The sequence below is a fragment of the Peromyscus eremicus genome, chromosome 14, assembly GCF_949786415.1.
Source record: "Peromyscus eremicus chromosome 14, PerEre_H2_v1, whole genome shotgun sequence".
NCBI lineage: Eukaryota > Metazoa > Chordata > Mammalia > Rodentia > Cricetidae > Peromyscus > Peromyscus eremicus.
Window position 1 is genome coordinate 48,463,509 of NC_081430.1, and position 23,897 is coordinate 48,487,405.

Below are 23,897 nucleotides of genomic sequence, written 5' to 3' on the forward strand. Positions count from 1 at the left end.
TACACAAGATAATACTGGCCTCAGTGGACATGCTGGGAAGTGTTTTCTATTTTTGAACAAGTTTGTGAAAATTTTGTTATTAATTCTTCTTTAAATGTTTAGTTATACTCACCAATGAAGACGCTTGGCTGTTGACTTCTCTTCAAGTATGCCTCTACTTCCCTGAGATCATCACCAGTTATAACAGCAGAAATATATTTCTTCTTGAGTCAATTCCAATTCCAGTACTCCGTATCATTCTACGAATTCTTTTCTTCCTTCCCATTTTCTTTTTTTAAAACACAAGGTGGCATTAAATAGTCTGGGCTAACCTCAACTGTACAATCCTACTGCCTCAGCTTGAATGTTGGGATTATAGCCATGGGCCACCATGGTTGGCTAGGTATTTAGGTAACCTTAACACCCAGTTAATTTTATGTTGTTATTTAGTTGTTTATAGTATTCTCTTGTGATTCATTTTAATTCAAAAGTCATGTCCTTCATACCAATCCAGGTTTTACAGATTTAAGCTTTTTTTTTTAAAGCTTGGTCAGTTTAGCTAAAGGCTTATCAATTTGTTGTTCTTTTTGAAGACCACTTTTTGCTTTCACTGATTTTTCTCTGTTGTTCACATGTTCTCTATTTGATTGTTTTCTGATATTATTTCTCTCTCTTCTCTTTGCTTTGAGTTAGTTTGCTTTCTTCTGCAATGGCTGTTTGGGAGAAAGCTTGTGCATGAACTGAACTTGTAGACTTTTGTCTTTGTTATTATTCCATAAACAACACAATATAACAACTATTTACATTGTGTAAAATATTATGAGCAATCTAGTGAAGATTTAATATATTCAGGAGAACACACACAAGTTATATACAATACTATAAACCACTTTGTAAAGGAGACAAGCATTTGCTGGCTCTTGTCTACAGGTAGTGTTTATGTCCCTCGAATCCCCTACTCCCGTGGACACTGAGGGGCAACTATATATTCCATATCTAAAATGTTGCTATGATTATTATCTTATATTTTTATCTCTAAAAGTACATATTTATAGTTTGTAATATCAGTCTTCCTAGTTATTTTTTATTTTCTGATTTTGTGGGAGATTCAAATTATGCATTGACTTCAACTCCCCCATGCCCACCCTGGCAAAATTTGTTTTGTTTTCTCTGAGACAGTCTCACATGGTAGCTGAGGGTGTCCTCAAATTCACTGTGATTCTCCTGCCTCAGACTCCTAACTGTTGGAATTTCAGATGCAAGCCACATACCTAGCTTGTCTTTTTTTATTTTTTATTTTTTTGCCCCTTATTTAATAGCTTGGCCCAGCTATTAGTCAAGTCTATCTGATTTGCAATATAAGACCTTCAATGTTGCTCCTCAGAGAACAGAGCCCTGGAATTTTCAAAATTTCCCTCATTGGCTAGGTTCTCTGACTCTGCTAGTATTACAAACAGCTGCTAGGCTCCACTAATTGCTATTTGATTGCCCAATTGTTTCCAATAATGTTCTGGGGCACTAATTGCTCCACAGTCTGATCCAATAAATTCAGGCTCTTAAATGAGTAGTTTGAGGACAGTGTTTGAGATCTAGTCTTACCCCATGTCTTGAAGGTTTGGGTTTCTTATTGCTGTGAAAAGACACCATGACCATGGCAACTCTTATAAAGGGAACATTTAATTGTGGTGGCTTGCTTACAGCTCAGAGGTTCAGTCCTTCATGTCAAGGAGCATGGTGGCATGCAGGCAGATGTGGTGCTGGAGCTGAGAGTGTTTACATCTTGACTCAGAGGCAACAGAAAGCCGACTGGACTGAATGTCACACTGAGTGGAGCTTGAGAAAAAGACCTCAAAGCCCGCCCCCACAGTAACATACTTCCAACAGAACGTGTGGCCCAGATTAAAGGTGTGCCTTCCAACCTTAAAGTCTGGATTAAGGTGTGTATCATTCAACCTCCTCCAACAAGACCACAGTTCCTCCAACAAGGCCACACCTCCTAATAGTGCCACTCCTTATGAGCTTATGGGGGCCAAATACATTCAAACTACCATATCCCAGGAGGATTTTTAAGTTGCTTATAGCCAAAGATTCGCTTATTGCTATAATGTAGTTACCATACTCCTCATAATCTCCACAGTACCTAACACTGTTTCAAATATAGTTAGTTCTGTCGGTGAGTGCTTGAGATTTCTCTGTTCTTATGAACTACCTTTTCCTCCCCCCACCCCACTGCCCCAAAAAGCATCCTTAAGCTCCTGTTCTGGAGCTGAGAGTGAGGGCAGTGGCCAGATTCTCTTGAAGTGCCATCCCTGCTTAGCTAGCACGGTGCTGCGTAAGGGCAGCAGTCTCTGGCTTCTCAGCTTCCCTCGAACAGTGAACCTTATCCTACAAGCAAAGCAGAACTGGGAGGACCAGAACTCTGCACTCAGCCTCCCAAGCCAGCATAGAGCTTGCATCCTAGCAATCAGAGCGGGGTAGAGGAAAGGAATCCTCAACTTCTCAGATACTTTAATTAGTCTCCGTGCCTTCTTTTTAGAGAAATGGATGGGGTTATTGTTGAGATCAGACTGCTCTAAGTTACTCCATATTGCTAAAACTTTTTAAAGACTGCCTTGTCCTAAAAGACTCCATTCTAAGTGAAAACACAACAGCAAGATGACTCTGCACTGTGTTGGGCACCTGAGCAAGAAAATGGGTCAGCTGGCAAAGTGCCTGCACAAACATAAATTAGCACTCGTGTAAAAAGACAAAGAGTGCACACCTGTGACCAGCCTAGGGGAAAAATGAGGTGGAGAGACAATTGAGGAAAACACCCAAGGTTGAACCCTGGCTTCCACGTGCATACACACTGGAACCTGCCTGTACATGTACACATAGGCACATGCAATTTTTTTAAAAGAAGCACTATCTCTTTAGCATTACCTTTAAGACACAAAATTAATTTATTCCTAAAAGTACAACAAGTAGGATCCTATAACTTATCAAAGTAAAATGGGAGCACATGGCATATTAAAAAAAAATCACACAAGGAAAACTATGCCTGAGAACTTACTGAACATGCCGGACAGTGAAGGTGTCCCACAATGCTAACATCTGGACCACATAAAGAGAAGATGTCAATAGTCCTCACATCCTGCCATCTGACTAGTCACTGTACACATCAAGGGACTGAATTTCCAAATTTCCCTAGGGCATCAGCTGGTTCCTGTCTCCACTGCTGACTGGGCCTACTCCAAGGCCTAGTCTAGATCTAGCACTTTATCTCTAGAACCTCCAGGATCCCACACTTTACCCTGAGGCTCCTCAATAGCTAGACTTTGAAGCTAAGATGCCAGCATATCTCCTGGGGTGTTCTTAATATCTTACCTACCACCTGTGGTGAATTTCTTTGCCATCTACATCTGCTTCCCAATTTCTCAGGAAATTATTCAACTCTGGGGCAACTCCTTTAACCTTAACCCACATAGATTGTTATACAGGCTGATCAATTTACTGTGATACGTAACATGCAGCCTAAGAGTTAACTTAAGGTTGTAATAAAAGAACCTGGTTTTGCCTCAGCTAGCTATCAAGGAAAACTGGGGCCACTAGGTAAATTGCAGCCAACAAAACCAACACAGCATGTGAATTTATAGTTAGTTATTCAATAAGTTCTGACACTGTGGAAAGGTACCTGCCCATCTATGTTTCTGACACAGCATGCTCAGGATAGCTATTTTTCTAGTTTGTTTTGTATTTGCATAGGGGTTGTAAAGTCTGTTTGTCCATCTCTAGAAACACACACAAAAAAAGCCTGTTTGGGGTTTTGATCCAGACAACTTTGCACACATAGTTCAATTTGGTGAGAACCAGCATTTTAACAATATTGAATTTCCATTTTAGGCCATGTCATAATGTGAGCTGGCCTTGCACCTCTCCATCATCATACTCAGAAGTGCATCTTTGGGAGAATGCTCTTCTTGTGGCATCTTCTCATCCTACTAGCAATGATTTTTACTTTGATCATTTGAGTAAGGGGGTTTTCTTTGGGTTATCTACCATAAGAGAAAGAGAGCACACACTTCATCTTTATAATTAACAATCACTTTTGGAGAAGTAGTTTGAAAGTATGTAGCTATCCTAGCCCTCACTAAATATTCAGTTCTTTAGTTCTATCTGAATATATTCATTGTTTCTTGTTTTATTCAAAAAGCAAGAATGTACCACTGTTAGTTTCCAGGTTCTAGATTCAGAAGCCTGTTGTGAGAATTTTGTTTACACTGCATGAAGATGTGTCTATGTTTTGCCTCACTTGCCTAAGGCACCCAACTGGTTTAATAAAGAGGCTGAAAGGCCAACAGCTAGGCAGGAGAGAATAGGCAGGAAGGACTCCAGGCAGAGGAAGGAACTCAGGGTTAGAATCTGTTGTGGCAGGAGACACCAACAAGACATGGAGGAAGTTGGACATACAGAATGGAAGGAGAGGTAAAAAAGCCACATGGCAAAATGTAGATTAATAGAAAAAGGTTAATTTAAGTTATAAGAGCTAGTTGGGGACAAGCCTAAGCTAAAGGCCAAGCTTTCATAATTAATAAGTCTCTGTGTTGTTATTTGGGCATTGGCAGCTGAAAAGAAATACAGAAACTATAGGACAAGACTAGACCCAGAGGAATATAGGAGAAGGCTTTATAGGAACATCAGCTTGAGCGTGATCGGAGACACAGCACTAACCAAGAGCAAGTCAGGCCAGTGGCTCCCTGAACAAAGGAAAAGGGTGGTTAATATAGGACAAGTTCTTGGCAAAGTCCCCAGGTGCTTCATGCAAAATCCAGGTACTTCATGCAAACTGGAACTGTCCAGTCCTATATGGTTAATGTCTAAGCTTAGTTGTAGATCATTAATTAGTTACCTTTAACATGGAAGGCCAGTTTTCAGGAGGCTGGCCCTTGTTTGTAGCTGTTTAGTGGGGTAAGTCTGTAACTATTCTATTTTTAAGTCTAGGGACATTATTTGAGTCCTGGGTTTCCATATACTGTAACTGTTTTGCTTTGCTGTGAAAACACAAAATAAGTCTGAGAATTATGAGGACCTTTCTCAACATCTAATCATTTTGCCCTTTTTTGGGTGGCCCTTGAAATCCTCATTGCCATCATTAATTCTGTTTTTGTTTTTTTGTTTTTTTTGTTTTTTTTTTTTTTTTGAGACAGGGTCTCACTATGTAGCCATAGCTGGCCTGGAACACATTATGTAGATAACGCTAGCTTTTAAGTCAGAGATCTGCCTATCTCTGCATCCTGAGTGCTGGGATAAAAAGCATGAGACACAATGCCTGACCTACGGTTATATTCATATTCTCTCTCTCTCTCTCTCTCTCTCCCCCTCCCTCTTTCCCTCCCTCCCTCCCTTGTCTGTGTGTCTGTGTGTATACACATGAGTGCAAGTACCTACAGATGCTAGAAGCTCCTCTGGAACTGAGTTACAGGAGTTGTGAGGTACTCAACATAGGTTCTAGAATGGGATTCAGGTTCTCTGCAAGATTAGTACATGCTCTTAACGGCTGAGCAATCTCTCCAACCCTGGATGTGATCAGTACTGCTAAAGCATGCTCCTTCTAGAATTGTGACTAAAATTTTGTTGGTTTACCAAGTCCATGAATCATTTGTTCCCTGAGTCAAGGAGTTACTGAAATCTCCATTCAGTGTCTTATCCTTCCAGGTATTGCTTAATTAGCTGGGCAACTTACAACTCTCTTCTATATACTCATTTATTCCTTTGTTTGAAGGAATCTCCTCTTCCTTAGTCATCAGCCACTCTATTGGCCTCAAATCCCCATTTCTAACTCCTTAGCCATGTAACCCTATCACCTCTCAACTACATTTTGACCTCTTGGATCGTCTTTGGAGAGAAACACTTTATTTTTAGAAAGAAAGGATGAATGCAGTAGTGAAAATATATACTTCTTTGATAGTATATAATAAAAATGTTAGCTGCAACTTTTGTCAATTGTAATCCAAATCCACTTTTAAAACTGTATTATTATTGAGTATGTGTCCAGTGTGTACATGCCACACCATACATGTGAAGGTCAGAGGACAACTTCTGGGCCCGGATGCCATATTGGCTCTAACACTCACACACACAAGACCACATTTCCTTGAGCATTTGGTCACTCCACCCTAACTTCACCAAGTCTGGCACAGCTATTCCACAGTTTAGCTGTAATTACAATTGGGCTGGTGGGCTTCAGAGCTTACGAACAGTAATAGGGAACATGGTGTTTTTTAATTCAGTGAGCTGACTACCAAGGATGTACCAAAACTGAGGCTCTGGGGTCATTACACCTCTTTGTTCATCAGATCAAATGACTCCAGGTAAAACTGGAACAAACCCACCAGGCAGCGAAACAACAAACCAGATAGAAAAGGGCATTTGTGATAGTGCTATACCAAACTGAATTGTGAAGTTTTAATTCTCTCAAGGGAGGGCACTGAGCCAAGTACAACGGTAAATATCTGAACTTCAGCACTCAGTAGGCGGAGGCAAAAGCATCTTGAGTTCAAGGCCAGCCTATATAACCTACTCAAGGAGAGTTTGAGGTATAAAGGTATAAAGTTTCATCGCAAAACAACAAACAGAAAGAGCATCAGAACTAGCATTGCAAGCAAATTTTGAGCCAGCGCCATACCCCTGGCTTCAAAATGGTCAGTGATATCATGAGTAGTCAATTCCTCACTAACATCAGAGGCTGAGGGTTCTCAGTCCTTTAGCTCAAGAAAGGCTCTAACCTACCTCGACACTGGTTAGATCCCTGGACTTCCTAAGCTGGACATAAATGACATTTCCCATTGAAGAGGCCATAACAAGCCTGAACTGAGTAAGTGTATCTGAGTGAAAGTGCAGCCAGAATTGCTTACGTCCATCTGCCTGGTGGACTCTTACCAAAGCCAGCTCATGTGCCCTGAGTAACTTTCCCAATAAAATTATGGATCTGCCTGATTTTCAGAAAGTTCTTCATAAGTCTCTACTAGTTTCCGGCACAAGCTGCAAGCCTGAGTTGTTTCTTTTTCATTTTGTTTTGTCTGTTTTGTTTAAGTCAATGCTGGTTTTAGTTTCTTTATTATATTAACACTGTCAAGAATCGCATGTGATTTCTTAGTTTTTATTCACAATTCTTCAGCTTTTGTCTCCATGAATATTATTAGTTTATACTATAATCAACAACAAAATAAACTCACAACATAGAGTGAGTAATATTGTCAGTACAAACTCTTGGCTACTGATGTTTGAATAGAAGTAGCGCCTTAATTCCCTAGAATCAGGGACAGCACTCCTGAAAGGAACTCAGTCTAGTATCTGAGGTAAGCCTAAACCACAACTCACTGCTTCTGAGGCTAGCCTAAGAACAGCAACTATAGACATGGGGCACTTATTTTGTACTACTTCTATTTAGGAAGGAAAAACCTGATCCACATAACACTATAAAGTAGGTACTATTAAAATAATAATATAGTACTAGAGAAAATACCGTGATTGTGAGAGATAAGTGATACTTGAAGGTTAAATAAACTGCCCGGAGTTATACATCTGATTAGGTGAAGAATAAGGATGATGAGGCTGAGCAGTAGGACTCCAAACACACTGTTTTATATGATCCCTGGGAGAATTTCCTTTCCCTCTTCTCTGCTCTGCTATTTCTTCCCTTCTCAAGATGTTGGCCTTGCTAATTACTGTCAGAAAAAAACGACCTGAAGACCAACTATTCTACTTTCCAATATTTAAATAATTTAGGGTCATGTAATCCTACATATCTTGGCCATATAACTTCACTATCTTATATGCTTGTACTAGTTAAATTTTTGAAGGCTTATCTGAAGTCAAAGAACCCTAGAGTAGACATTCTAGGAGGATTATATGCAGGATTAAAAAAAAAGAGCTATGGTAAATACTGAATTTAAATCTTATTTTATGGAGTCTTGGCTGGCCTAGTACTTGCTATGTAGCTCAGGGTACCCTGGAATTCCTAACAGTCACCCTAACTGATTTCCCAAGTGCTAAGATTACAGGTGTGCAGGCCACCATTCTCAGCTTAAATACTTTTTATTTTCTCTTCCTAATGCTGTGCTAAATTACAATAATCAGTGGCAGATTTTTAGAATACATAGTCCAAGGGCAGCAATTTGTGTCTTACAATAGTAAAAACAGAGCTGTGTGTTCTTGGAAAAAGAAACAAATAGGACTTGGCTTTGCCTGCAAGAATATTTGCAGCCTTGCAAACCTCTTTAACTTTTTCCTGAAACATTATCATTTTACTCTACCTACCTATTCAAACAGATAGGTGTGAAATGGGTAACAGAGAAGTGCTATATTCACAGCTCTTACCAGGGATTAGAATCTCGCATTGTTTACAATCAAGTATCATTAAATGTTCAGTTTGCGAGAAATACTGTATAATCCATTATAATAATATAATAGATACTATAATATATACATATTTTTATTATGTTATTTAACAAGAAAATATGCTATTATTAACAATAAAATATTATTATGGCTTTGGACAAAGTCTAGACAGCAGGAAGCTACAAACGTGGAAAACATGGTTTTAGAAAATTTGTACCTTGTTTATATACTTACAGTATGAAGCCTGAGGGTGCTCTCAAACTGTCCCTGTCTTTAGTCTAGGAAGCTCAGAAAATAATCCATTACTCCATACAGTGCTCCTAAATAAGGAACTATTGAAGTTTCTCCTAGGATACAATGCCTCAACTATGGCCTTATAAAAACAAAATAAAGCAAGGAAACAAAAACAAAATTTCAGCCTGCTACAACTTCAAACATCAAAACCATGCAACAGTACAAAGAATCCCCATGAACCCACTATGAAAACCCAACACACTCACATTTTGCTCATTTGCTGTGGAATTCTCTTCTCTGCTTTTACACATGTGTGCACCTTTCCTGAACCAGCTGAAAATACTGTTCTCTACTCCTACAACTTTCCAGAGGCACTCTCTCACATAACAACATGACACAAATATCATTACCATATCTAGACTTCCTGATCAAACTGTCATGTGCCCACTGTTCTTTGTAGTGAATTATTCCACCCTAACATCCAGCTCAAGATCACACACAATGCATTAGAACTCATGGAACATATATGTGGAAGCTTCTGCCTTTTTTTTCTTGTTCCTGACGTGTTTGAAGAGGGTACATCCTCCCATGTGGGCCAATTCTCAATGTGAAATGTTTTGTCATGATCAGACGAAAATAGTGAACTCCTAGAACAAATACCAGAAGATGAAGCTATCTTCTTATACCACTTGGGAAGTATGGATTAGTTAGTTCTCCCAACACTAGAGTTAATTTTGATCATGTCATTAATTTATAGTCATTAAAGTACTGATTGCCAAGTTTCTCCACTATAAAGTTACTATGTTTCCCCTTGTAATCAACAGGCACACTAAAGAAATGAACTGAGATTATGCAAAAATATCCTGCTTCTCACTGAACTATCACCCACTCACTTTCGTGTGGAGTGCTGATTTTGTAACTCCCTCTCTCCTTCTCTGTGTCAGTATTATTCCACAAAGGAGAGCTTTGCTTCTGCCCCCGTTACACTTTCTTCTTTATACCACAACAAGATGTTCTAGTTCCATCTTGTACTTTTCTCGACTTTATTTCAATACAGTTACACTGACGATCACTATCTGTCAGGGATGGCACTAAGCATTTTACAGACATCATTTCATTTAAGTCAAACAACTCCAGGAAAAGTGGGACAGCAGAGGGCTGGGCAGATCAAGTACTGCGTCTGGCACTCTCAGCTAGGAAATGCTGAAATAGTTTTCAAACACCAATTTTTAAACAGGAAATGCATGTTTACAGAAGAGTAAGCAAATAATTTAGCTCAGTTACAGCACAGGTAGCAGAGCAGAACAGTAGGAGACTGAGCAGGAGATGAGATAGGCTAGGCTGGACAGATTAGCCGGGAAGCCTGACTATGGAGTTGAATATGTCATAGTTAATCTTGATTGTCAATCTGATTGGATGGAGAGATGCCTAGATTACACTAAAGCACACCTCTAGGCATGTTTATGCAGGCATTTTCAAAGTGCACTACATCATAAGGAATCTAATTATTAATAGTTTAATAATCCGCTGATGAATTCAAAATCTGAACCTACTGGAAGGCAGTGCAAGGTGGGGCCTGGTTAAAGGAAATGTAATGCTGTGGTCATGTCTTTGACAGGTGTTATCTTGCCTGTGGCCCCTTCCTGTTACTGTTCTCTGCTTCCTGGATATTAGAGGTGAGGAGATTTTTCTACCACGCTCTTCCATCATGATGCTAAGCCTCATTACAGGCCCAGATGCAATGGAGTTAGAAACAATAGATGGGAACTAGGAGCCAGAACAAAACTGTCCCTTTTAAATCCAGCTATCACAGACAAAAACCAAAATCTAATTACTATGTCTAACACCCATTTCAAGTAAATGAAAGTGGGTGGGCTACTTTAAGCAGTGGAATGACCCAAACGTGAGGATATGGCAAGAAGACTTATTAAGGAGTAAATAAGAAAGGTAAACTGGGAAACATAAAAGAAAGTAACAAAATAGACAACACAGTTTTTTTCACAATCTGTTATTAAAACAAAGCTGCCTCTCCTGACACACCAATGTAACACAGGAGCTGGACCCACAGACTCCACATTATTTCTTCAGATGCCAGCCATTTAGCTCAGGACACCTCATCTCCATCACAACGATGATACCTCAATCTTTGTATGGCTGCTTGCAACAACTTATGAGTTGATATATGAAAAATACCCAGTGTGGTGCCCAGCAGCAAGTAAATATTAAAACAACCCCTATCCTTTGTGATTCTTGGAATAGAAATCTAAGATTTTCTGGCCTACAGACAACCTACATTTGTATTGACATTCTCATTCTTCTAATAGAGTAAGAAAATATTGACATAAATGTCTTCAAGATATCTTGTGCACCCCAATAAACTTATCTGGGGATCAGAGAACAGAACAGCCACTATATTAAACATAGAGGTTAGGCAGTGGTAGCACACACCTTTAATCCTAGTATTCCAGAGGCAGAGATCCAGATGGATCTCTGTGAGTTCAAGGCCACAATGGAAACAGCCAGGCATGGTGACACACACCTTTAATCCCAGGAAATGATGGTAGGAAACAGAAAGGTATATAAGGCTTTAGGACCAGGAACTAGAGGCTTTTTAAGCTTTTAGGCTTTTAGCAGCAGTTCAGCTGAGATCCATGCGGATGAGGACTCGGAGTCTTCCAGTTTGAGGAAACAAGATGGGCTGAGAAGTTGGTGAGGTGAGGTTAGCTGTGGCTTGTTCTGCTTCTCTGATCTTTCGGAATTCACCCCAATACCTGGCTCCTGAGTTTCTTTTATTAATAAGACCTTTTTTTTTTTTTTTTTTTTTTTTTTTAAAGATTTACTTATTTATTATGTATACAGCATATGTGACTGCGGGCCAGAAGAGGGCACCAGATCTCATTACAGGTGGTTGTGAGCCACCATGTAGTTGCTGGGAATTGAACTCAGGACCTCTGGAAGAACGGCCAGTGCTCTTAACCTCTGAGCCATCTCTCCAGCCCCTAATAAGACCTTTTAAGATTTGTGTTACAATATATTTTATCCAGTTGGGCAGGTATTATTTGGTAGGTCAGAGTCCTAAAACTGGATTGCTGAGTCACAACATATTTACATATTGAATTTGGTAAATACTGCCAGGTTTTATTAAGTTCTTTCTCAAAATAAATAAATAAATAAATAAATAAATAAAAGCAGAAGCTGAGGTTGGTAAGATGGCTCAGTGGCTAAGAGCACATACTGTTCTTGCAGAGGAGCCGAGTTCAGTTTTTATTAAGTTCTTTCTCAAAATAAACAAATAAATAAATAAAAGCAGAAGCTGGGGTTGGTTAAGATGGCTCAGTGGCTAAGAGCACATACTGTTCTTGCAGAGGAGCCAAGTTCAGTCTCCAGCTCCCCCATCAGGTGTCAGGGGGTTATCAACCACCTAAAACTTCAGCTCCAGACGGTCTGAATCCCTCATTTCTACTTTTTAGGCACTGCACCCACATGCACAAATCCACACACATATTCACATAATTAAAAATAAAATCACTTTGTCAACATCAACAGTGTGTACTAAAACAAGTTGTAACTCTTGTTATTATCAATGTCTTAATTTCTTTTCCTATTGTTTTGATAAAATATTTTGACAAAAACAATTTTAGGAGGAAAGTGATTCTTCTGGTTCATAGTTCAACGATACAATCCACAGCAGGGAAGCCAAAGTGTGGGAATTTGAAGTACCTGGTTACAACACATCCAATCAGGAAGCAGAGAAGAAAAAATACATGCTGCTGCTCAGCTCACTTTCTACATTTATATAGTTTAGGATTCCATCCATGGAATGGTGTCACCCAGTGGGTGTGTCTTCCCATATCAACATAATCAATATAATTCCCACAGGCATGTCTGAAGGCCCATCTTCCAAGGAGATTCTGTCAAGTAGACAATCAACACTAACCATCACAATCAACATCCTTACTCACTGCCAATCTATGAGGCAGTCCCAAGATATGAATAATTTTTTTTTTTTGGTTTTTCGAGACAGGGTTTCTCTGTGTAGCTTTGGTGCCTGTACTGGAACTCACTCTGTAGACCAGGCTGGCCTCAAACTCACAGATATCTGCCTGCCTCTGCCTCCCGAGTGCTGGGATTAAAGGCGTGCGCCACTACACACGGCTTGAGATATAAATAATTTTAAAGTAAGAAGGAGAGTGGAAGAAAATTTGAGTTTGTAGCAACTAGATCTGATTTATTTTCAGTTAAGTCAGATAAGCCATTGCAGACAGAGAGAAGACAGGGATGAAACTTTAGGTATAAGAGATTCTATGAAGGTTCCTAGAAGAGAAGTCATCTAGAGTCTTATCTAAAGATAAACTCTATGAGCTACAATAACAAACCATCCGGTATGATTGTTGCAACACTGGCATGAATGCTATGGGGGCAACATACCACCTTCCCGTTGGATTTAAGGCCTGCTACACAGAATGGAACTCTTGTCTAGTACTGTAAACCCAGCCACGAACCCATGGTGTGGATACCATAGTTCCAAGAGGAGAACCTATTATTATTATTTTGCTAAACATACATAGTACCAAACTGCCGTCTAAATACTTACCTTTGCACTCATAGATGAGTGCAGCCCTCAACAGAGGAGGCTCTTTTTGTAGTGCACACAGTTAAAATATTAAGACTCACAACTGGTAAAAGTGCAGAGAAAGTGACTATGGAGTGCTCAGTTGTCAAAAGGACATGTATATCACATACATACATACATACATACATATATACATACTCACTCCCAAGATTAAGGGAACATAATGGAATAAAGGGCAAAAAGAATTTAAGAGCCATACTGGGGAAGCCTAATGCAAAACAATGTCTTCTGAACATGACATACCTTATGTACTCATGAACTATGGTTACCTGTACAAGATTAGGACCATCAAAATTTCATCACAGAAGGGGTAAGAGCTTATGAGGCCACACCCCTCCCTGAGGGGTTACTGAGTTAATGGTGGCTGGGGGAAAGGAGTGTCACTCTTTTTGGTGATATAAAGCTGCCTAGTAAATAACCTAACCAGGCTCATGCATGAGCCCCATTTAAATTCCATGGGTTAAATGTATTAAAAGACATGAAAGTAGGAAGGAGGCTTATTAGGAAGAAGAAAGATTTCAGTGGAAGAAGCTGGGGATAATAAGGAAGGGAATATGGGGAGGTGAGAATAACTAAAATTCATTATATACAAGTATGAAACTGTCAAATTAAAAAAATTAAAAACAAATAAGTAACCACAATCTACAGGGTTATTCTGAAGAACAGATAACATAAATCAAAACTTTTCGAGTGTATATTAAACAGAGAACAGCCACTGCAAATAAAGTCACTTGCTATGAATAAAAAAACACACAGTATTTTCATAAAGTTAAAAATAATACTTGCTCTCAATCACAATTTTGTCTTTTAAGCATAGACTATTATTTATCCACTTGGTACATTTCAAAACAAAAAGGTCAAAAACTGCTGTATTTGTAACAACTTTTTCTCAAGGCACTCTTTTTTTAAAAATATGGAATGCTTCGTGAATTTTCCTATTATCCTTATACAGGATACTAATCTTCTCTGTATCATTCCAATTTTAGTATATGTGCTACTGAATTGAGCACTCTCCTGGCACTCTTTAACATCTCTAGCAAGAAGTCTTTGTATTGGAGCAAAGTGGAGAACTCCCTCTGTTGAAAGGGAGCACACTTACAGGTTTTCATGACTTCTGTACACAGCACTTAATGATGAATACTACAGAAATCTCCCCACTACCTCAAGTTCATTTGCTTTTATCAGCAAGTGCAGATGTGCGACAGGCTTAAAGGACTGCTGAGAACCCATGGCACCGCCTTACTGCAGCTTCCCACTAAGGATGCAGCAGCAGAACCACAGGTGGAGCCAGAGAGCTGCTTCAGTGGTGTCTACTTGTGGGCGGCAAGCAGCAGAGCTGACAGCCCAACTCCAACCTCCTGCTTTCAAGGAAAGCCTCTCTTCTGTTTTCACTCTCCAGATACACACACTCTACCCTTTCTGTTTCACGTTTCGTGTGCACCCCCCCCACGTACCCCATACTATGACACCTTACAGCTTATCACAGCCACCACAGAAAGCCTTCTCAGTCTTGAGAATTAGCTGTATTTACTTAAAAGAAGGAATGTCTGGCAGCAGTTTCTGTCTGTTCTGTGACATTAGAGACTACAATGCACAATGAACCATTGTTACCATCTCATCAAGCATCAACACCTTTGCAATTTCTGAGATGAAACTAAAACTCAAAAGTGAACTCTAATGTCTTAAACATCCAACTCCCATTGAAATGATAATACCTGAGGACAGAACTGTCTACAAGACTGATGTAGCATTCGTTAGGAATATTCCTTGGCATCACCCTTATAAATACACTTGAAACTTGCTTCTTTGATATCTGATAAATCCCACTGATTAACTTGATTATTAAAGTCAAAGATCAGCTGGTGTTTTGAAAAAAAAAATCACCATTTTCAGAGACTACTAAAAGAGAAACTGTTTTGTTCAGATTATTTCCCACATAGAATTCCAATTTCTGTTGAAATAATATAAGCTCCTAAAGAGAGCATAGATGAAAATGTTTTTATATTTCTTGTATCAACACAGGTAGAGAGAAAGTTATAAAAGAGTAAGCTACTACCCATGTTGTAAGATTTGGAAAAGCTGCAAGAAATATAAAGGGGGAAACTCCATATAGTTAAGATGGAGCCTAAAGAGCTATTAATGCTATAGAGCAACATTTTAAACATTTAAACACAAATGTGACTTAACTGGGCTGGAGAGATGACCCAGTGAGTAAATGCCTTGCTAGTATGGGAAGACTTCCAGAATCCACATAAAAAGCCAGATATGGAGGCACACACCTATAATGCTGAAGCTGGGGAGGCCAAGACTAAAGAATCCCTATGGACCGACCATCTTCTTGAACAGGACTAGCCAGTGTCATCAAAATATCAGTTTGCTCAAAGTTCCTTTTAAATTTTTGAGTCCCCAGTCTAGCCTAACTGATGAGATCCAGGTTCAGTGAAAGACCCTGTCTCAAAAGATAAGGTGGAGATAGACTGTGCTGTGCACAATACCTAATGTCAACAACGCACTCAGATGTGTGTGTATATGTGTGTGTGTGTGTGTGTGTGTGTGTGTGTGTGTGTGTACATCAAGAGATGGGTTTAGAACAAGGGTTGTCAAATAACAACTCAGAAGGAAAATCTAGTCCACTACCAATTCTATAAGTAAAATTTTTTTGGAACTGTACTCTGCCTATTTGTTTACTACAATCTATGGTCAAAGAGACTGAAAAGCTTGCAAAGCTTAAAATAGTTACCATCTGGCCCTTTACTGGTCAGAAAAAGTACTGCCTACTGATTTAGAGAATGGCAGATAGAATATAAACAAATGAGAGATAATTATAATTAAAGCTTATTGTGGGAAGCAATCATACATGCTTAGTTCTGTTAGAAACGTTAGTCTATTCCATAAGTGGCTACTAAAAACAAATGTCACAGATAGCATCTGGTAAGATACTACTATCATTATAATTATCTTATTTGGAGAAGCCTGTGCCAACCAAGCAAATTTTATCCCCTTGGAGTAAGCCCTGTCAAGCATTCTGCAGTGAGCCATGATTTGATGTTAGCCTAGATTTGAATCTCTAAAACATCCTGAAAAACAGCAGGGATGGCTATAAATCTCCTTGAGTTAAATGTTCAGGAAAATAAGAGATACAGAAAAGTCACAGAAACCAACAACATGTCCTAGGCAGGCTAAGAAGGAACAAGGCAGTAAGATCTCAAGGTATAAAATTACTGTAAAAAAAGTAAAGCCTTCAGCTATTAAGATACAGTAGGTGGTGTTTACAATAGCAATGACAGGAAGTTCAATGTTAATCCAAGACACACAGGTAGAAAGAAAATGTTCAAACACTCTTGAAGATCTCATATGCAGATTCCTATAAGCAAGGACCGACCATCTTCTTGAACAGGACTAGCCAGTGTCATCAAAATATCAGTTTGCTCAAAGTTCATTTTTTAATTTAAAGAAATACCAGTAAAACCCACTATCAAGTTTTTTTCTCCCCCTAGAACAAGACAATTTTACCATAAATCTCATGTGGAAAAATAACAGGAAATAGCCCTCCATAAAGTTCTGACCATCAGCAACAAAAAGCAAGGGTTATTGGAGAACTGGTATTACTGAATACTAGAACATGCTGTAATGCCTATATAAAGGTTTTCCAGTATGGTGCTCGGCATTATTGAATAAGCCAAACAGAAGAGAAGGTCAAGAAATATATCCGAACACATATGAAACGATCATGGATGAAAAAGGCTAGAGTCAGGGTAAAGAATGAGCTTTTCTCTCAATAATGCGGGAAAACGGAGTGGCCATCTAAAAAGCTGGATCCTTACTTCTTGTCATACTCAAACAAAAACTCTATGTGGTTCAAAGTTCTCCAAACAAAAACAAGAACCATGCAAATACTAAAGAAAAAGGAAACCAGCAAATTCCTTTCTAAACTTAAGAGGACAGAAAGTCTTTCAATTACGACTCAAAATTGAGGTCATAAGGACAATTTTAAAAATAAATTCTACTATATATAAAATTCATTTTGTTTGATAAAAGCATTGTAAACAAAGTGAAAAAGTAAAAAAGGGGAAATAGTTATCACAAACAGCAAATCTTTCTAAGAGGTCCTAGAAACTGAGAAGAAAAAAACGAGCAAAGAGTACAAAAAAGTAATTCTCAGAACTATACAAACTCAGAACATATTATATGGCTCTTCAAGAATATAAAAAGATGCCAGCCTCAGGAGAGAAAATAAAAACAAAGTTGACCCCACAGTGACACACTGCTCTCCATTTAAAAAATGCACAAACATCCAGAAATTTGATGATACACCAACTACAGAAACACATACATGAATGCAATGTATTTGACACAATCACAGATGGTTACAGTACAGATTCTGCCCAAATGATTTTTCTATTAAATTTGAAAACAATACATGTATAAGTTAAACCCTGGAAGAATAACATAAGACAAAACTACAAACAACAGCTTAAGGATCCAGTCATAGGGAACTACACAAGAACACAATGAAGTGGAATGGAGTACTACGCAGAAATTTAAAAGACCAAGGAAAATCTTTAAGAATTGGTATGAAGCTGACATAACTTGTTTTGTTATATTAACCATGCTTTAGTATGCTAAAATCATATAGTTTCAAAATACCACACAGAACTTATTTACTTTTAAGGGGAAAAATATAAGATTATAATGAAGGACTCATATAGTCATCTACTAATCCAATTTTAGCATTTCTGAACTAGTAACAACCAGATAACAGATTTCTTCTAATGCTTTACAATATGAAATATTCTTACTGTATACTCCAGCCCCAAATGTCTAACTTCAATCTAACCTTTATATCTAACTTCCCAAATACTGAAATTCAGTAGAAGTAAAAATAATCTAAAAGACATAGGCAAGGAAGTTTTCCTGGACTGGACAAACCATTTATAATTTGTTATGTCTGAACACAGACTTGTTTGGTAGCTGACCACAAACTCTTTGCAGTTGCCCTCCAGCAAGATACAAATCTAGGCCGATCATGTGTTGATAGAAAGACTGCTTGAGTTCCTGGATGAGCTGTTCAACCTCCACTATTCCACTCTCAGCAGTCTTCATGTGCTGCTCTCAAGCTGCCAGGATGAAGAAGCTGACCCGCTGTACTAAAGGATGGGAAGCCACATTAGAGAGAAACGAGGTAGCCCAGCCAACAACAGCACTAATTGCCAGATAGGAAACTCTGTCTACCACGGATCTTCTGACCCGGCTAGCTCTTCTACTACATGCCATGTAAGTGAGAACAGCCTAAAGCTGTAGAAAAATGCCTTTCCCAGCTCCCCAGAATCTTAAGAAAATAAATCATCATTTAGCTACTCCATTCTAGGTGGTTTGTTTGACAGCTATAGATAAATTCAACACTGAGTACTGAGTAAAATAAAAACATATTAGTTAGGAAATGTCTTACTGACTGTTCTATTGCTGTGAAGAGACATCATAACCAAGGCAACTCTTATAAAAGAAAGCATTTAATTGGGGGCTTGCTTACAGTTTCCTGGTCATGGCAGGGAGTATGGAAAGCATACAGGCAGGCACTGGAGCAGTAACTGAGAGTGCTACATCTTGATTCGGAGAGAGAGAGAAAGAGACAGACAGATACAGAGAGAGACAGAGACTAGGCCTAACCATTGGATTACACAGCTGTCCTGTCAGCCCAAACCTGCACACTCTTGAGAACTAAAGCACAAATCAGAGCCCACCTGGCCATCAAGTTCCTTGCATTGCTTGGATGCACACTGAATAATCAGGGAGTGTGGAAAAGAGGTATACAAATTTCTTCATGCTGGGGGCCTCACTTCCAAAGCAAGACGCTAACAGAAATGTCACCACAAAGAGAATGAGAGGCAAAACAATTTCTTCTAAGTCCATACTATGTTGCCTCAAGACCTAAAGAAAAATGTTCTCATAGAAAGTATGACAACAATGGACACTTACCTAAGATGAGATGAAGTTTGGTCTCTGTCTGGAAAGCATAGTGCAGTGTCACCAAAAATGGCGACTGTCTAATGTGCTCCAGAACTTGTCGTTCTGTCCTTGTGTGCTCTGTAGTTTTAGCCTTTTGAACTATTGTTGCCTTTTTCAAAACTTTCATGGCATACAGCTTTCCAGCATCATGACCGCTTATTTTACGAACTAGAAATACTTTCCCATAAGCTGAAAAAGAAAAGAAAAAATTTCCCATAAGCTGAAAAAAAAAAAAAAGAATTAAAATGCTACATTGGCAGAATGGTAATTTATGGAAATAAAATTAATGCACCCAGCCAACACACACACAAAAACACTCTTTCAAGGGAAAAGCATGCTCAGTGCTGTTTCAAATAGTTCTTTGATAATTTCTTCAGCCTTTTACCAAACATATTTCTAGGTCTAACCTCCAGTATTTACATATTTAGCCACTGCTGTTGAAGTTCTGCTTTCATTCTAAATGTTATTCTCTTCTCAATATTTTTAGGTCTGAGAAACTAACTGTTATTATGGTCAGCTAACCACAGTCCAATTCAGGAACAAGTAGGACATTTCTGACATCAGATAAAACCTTGAGGTATATATTTGCTATTGGAGTTCACTCTTCTTTTTCTTTCCTCCTTCCTTTCCTTTTTATTTATTTATTTTAAGAAAGGGTCTCGGTATGTGCCCCTGCCTGGCCTTGACCTTATGTCCTTCTACCTAAGCCTCCTAAGCTTATTCCAAGCGAGTATCATTATTTCCATTCTCCAAGGGTTGTTTTCCTTTTCCTTTTCCATCTTCATATGGGGTATGTTGTATGCATGTTGGCATGTGTGTGAACATGCTTTTTCACATATATATATAGAGAGAGGTCAGAAGTTGATGTCCAGAATCATCTTTGACTGTGCTTCTACCTTTTAGGCAGAGTCTCACAATCAAATCCAGAACTCACCAATACAGCTAGTTTTGCTAACCAGCTTGCTCTGGGAATCGTCTCTCCACCCTCCAATCTTACTGGAATTACAGGCAGGTCACAAACTCCGGCCCTCACACTTGCATGGTAAGCACTTTAACCACTGAGCCATGGCCCCAGTTCTCAAGGCAGTTCTTAATAAGATTCTAATGCAGGGCTGGAGAGATGGCTCAGAGGTTAAGAGCACTGGCTATTCTTCCTGAGTTCAATTCCCAGCAACTACATGGTGGCTCATAACCATTTACAATGAGATCTGGTGCCCTCTTCTGGTATGCAGGCAAACATGCAGGCAGAAACATTGTATAGATAATAAATAAAATCTTTAAAAAAAAAAAAACAAAAACAAGATTCTAATACATACAAATAAACAAAGTGCTTCAGGTGTTCTTCTGTATTTATACTTTTAGAACCAAAGCAATATAAACAGACATTGTATAAAACAAACAAGATCTTTACAATTAACAAACGTTAAAATACCCCAAACTGAAGGCAATATAGATAGAAATCCCTTTAAATCTCTAGGCAGAAATAATTTATGGCTCCCTGGGTCATTCTCCTTATGTGTTTCATAAGTGAAGGCCATGGGAGGCACAATCCTGTATGTGGTACTGCTCCTCCAATGGAGGAATTAGAGCCTTGTGGGAAGAGCAGCTTCCCTGAATTTTTTCCCCAAGGAGGATAAGGAGGTAGGGTGTGGGGGAGGAGGAAGAAGAAGAGGATGAGGCAGAGATAGAAGGAAAGGAAAAGAAGGAGGAGGAGAGCTTTGAAATTCAAATGTGTCTTGAAATGGTTATGCTCAATTCTATTTCAGGAATTAAATGATGTACTCAGATCACTTTGAGTTGGGCTCAGTTTTGATCCAGGTCACAGTTACTATTACCTTGCTCATAGCTCCCTGTATTTAGCCCATAATTCTATTATCATCCACCTACTAGAGTAAGAGAGCTTCATGGAAAGGACTCTACACTCTGATTCAGTTCTGTTCTTTAAGAACTAGCTTGGTAGTGGCACTTGATACACCACAGATGGATGCTAGACTAGACTAATCCTGAGGGAAAGATTCCAACACCCTAGGTAGACTAGTCCATGCCAGGCTCTCAGCTAAACACACCATTCTACACACCACTTCACTTTTCACTTAATCCAGAGAAGGGTTACTTTCGGTAGTTCTATTTCAGAGATAAGGAAACAAGTTCTGAGTAACTAAGGAACTGGCCAAAAGATCTGATCTAGAGAAAAGGTAAACAAATGAACAAGTGTGTGGAGAAGAGCCAGCCCCATTCCCGTCCTACTGCCTGAGCTGGCAAAGGAGTCCTCCATCCCCAGGATTCTGGTTCATGGGGCCCAGAAAAAAAGGGGCTCCGCTCTATGGCTTCCTCCTTGCTCCCTCACTCCCTTTCTCTCTCTTAGAAATTCCCAGGATAATAGTGGTGACATTTTCAAGATGAGGGGAAAAAAAAAAAGAAAGAAAGAAAGAAGAAAAGAAAGCAGCAGCAGCACAGCCCTGATTCAAATGCAAGTAGTGCCTTCCAGGCTCACTCTATCTGTAAAAGAATGAAAAAACCAAATTCCTCCTGAATGCTAGAAACCTGATTTTCTAGAGTATAATAAACCGGTGCTATAAAATGTTTAACATACTCTGGAAGACAGAAAAACTTCAAAAAAGTTTGTGTTATATTTAAGTATGTGATAATTACAGGTTGAGATCTCAAAGGCTGAAGTGAATCAAGAAAGAAAATTACAACTTTCAGGATCTAACGATCAACCTAAAGAATGAAACTGGAACAGCATATTTTGCACAGCAGCAATGAAACCAAGATAGAAAGCATTCTAATGAGATGTACTTTATCTTCCAACAGAGGCAGCCACTATACAAACTGGGGAAGGAGTAGAGTTCCATTCGGGCAGGCTTGCTTGGTGCTTCCATGCTCCTTACATACATACACAGTACCCACCCCCAACTTACATTCTCCCAGATGCCAATCTCTAGAATGCTATGGTCCTACAAGTTATGAAATCTATCTAGTCTCTGGAATGTAAGAATCCTTTCTACATCACCAAAACACCTGAAACAGCTTCTTCCTAGCACACCATATTTGTCTGTAACAAAAGAATGTGGATTCTGTGACAGATACAGGGTATAAGCACCTAAAACAGAGTACTTGCCAGGTACTTTACACACATTAGCTTTTTCTGTTCTTAAAACATCTTCCTAAGAGGTGCTGGATGATCATCTCAATTAGTAGAAGAGGAAATTCAAGTATAGAACAATTGCTCCCTCATTTATGATCACATTAACCCAATTTAGCCCAACTTCTAGGTGCACACTCTCAGCTCTGCTTCTGCCGATTCCCTTAAAACGAGTGATCTTATCAAAAATAAATAAGAAACCAGATGTTAAACGGAAACCACAATGCAGGTGAGGCATTCTAACAGTGCAATGAACCCAGTGTTACTTCTTCTGAGATAAGAAAATTTTCCAGGGCAGCCTATCGCTTCATTGATGATCAGCTCTAAATGGTAGAAAATGTTCTTCATATTGAGTAGAAACAGCTTTGTTCTTAATATTCTTTCTTGGTCCTTCTATATTATCTGGATAAAAAAGAATGTTTTTTTTTAAAAATTACTTTTCAAAATATTTAAAAGCAATAGCATTTAATCTCCTTACTCTTTAAGCCAATCTTAAAGTAATATGACCTTAAGACCTCACCATAGGAGTGTTCACTGACATGTTCTGTTTGTTTGTAAACACTGTTTCATTCATTTCTGTATCTTTTTTTTTCAAAGCTATATTTTACTCCAGACAAGCATAAAAGAGCATAGGATGACAATGTATACTGGTCAAATAACAGGCAGTCATCCTTATTGCCATGTGTATTTGTTACTCTCCTCGCTGCTGTGAAGAAATGCCCAACAGAAGCAACTCCAGTAGGAAGTTACTGTGGCTCACAGTTTGTGTGCACACATGTGCACACTCATGACGGTGTACACAGCTATAGGAGCAGAGGTAGCTGGACTGAAGCTTATGGAATGGCACATCACAGCCTGTAGCCCACAGTTTAGTTTGAACAAAAATAACCACATGAGCTTTCTATTATTGTGATCAAAACAAATGATAAACAGTTTATTTGGCTTATAGTTCCAGAGGGATAAGAGTCTGTCATGGTGGGGAGGTATGACAACAGCAAACAGAAGGAATGAGTTCTGCAGTTGAAGCAGAAGCTGAGGGCTCATTTCTTGAACTGTGAGCAGGAAGCAGTCAACTAGAAATGGTACAGTCCTTAAACTCTCAAAGCCTTCTTCACACTGACACTTCCTCCAGCAAGGCCACACCTCCTAAACCTAGCTAAATAGTGCCACCAACTAGGGACCACCTATTTAAATGCCTGAGACTATGGAAAAATTTATCACTCAAATCACCACACCAAGAAAGAAAACATATTGAAAAATGTATTTGCAGTGTTGGGAAATTTTACATAATTTTTTGATTCAATTACCATTTTATTTGTAGAATTTGAATTTATTAAAATGTTCAAGTAGGGTCTGAGGAATTGGCTCAGCAGGTAAGAGCATTTTCTGCACAAACATGAGGACCTGAGTTCAAATCCCCAGTGCCAGAAAAAAGCTAGGCGTGGCCAGGCACTGTGAGGAGAAGAGACAGAGGCCCACCAGGCTTCTGCAATGCAGGTTCACTCAAAGACCCTATCTCAA

The 23,897-nt window shown here is 39.0% G+C and overlaps 1 protein-coding gene and 1 non-coding gene across 2 annotated transcripts in view; both read right to left on the bottom strand.

Annotated features, from left to right (window-relative positions):
• Positions 1-23,897, bottom strand: part of Rps6ka5 (ribosomal protein S6 kinase A5) — a 158,118-nt gene that overhangs the window by 62,094 nt on the left and 72,127 nt on the right. The window contains exon 3 of the mRNA XM_059279256.1: positions 19,202-19,420. Coding sequence (XP_059135239.1) covers positions 19,202-19,420 — 219 coding nt within the window. The remainder of the gene's footprint in view (positions 1-19,201; positions 19,421-23,897) is intronic.
• LOC131924847 (U6 spliceosomal RNA) lies at positions 14,133-14,235 on the bottom strand. The gene has a single exon (XR_009383101.1). It is a non-coding gene; the product is annotated as a U6 spliceosomal RNA (small nuclear RNA).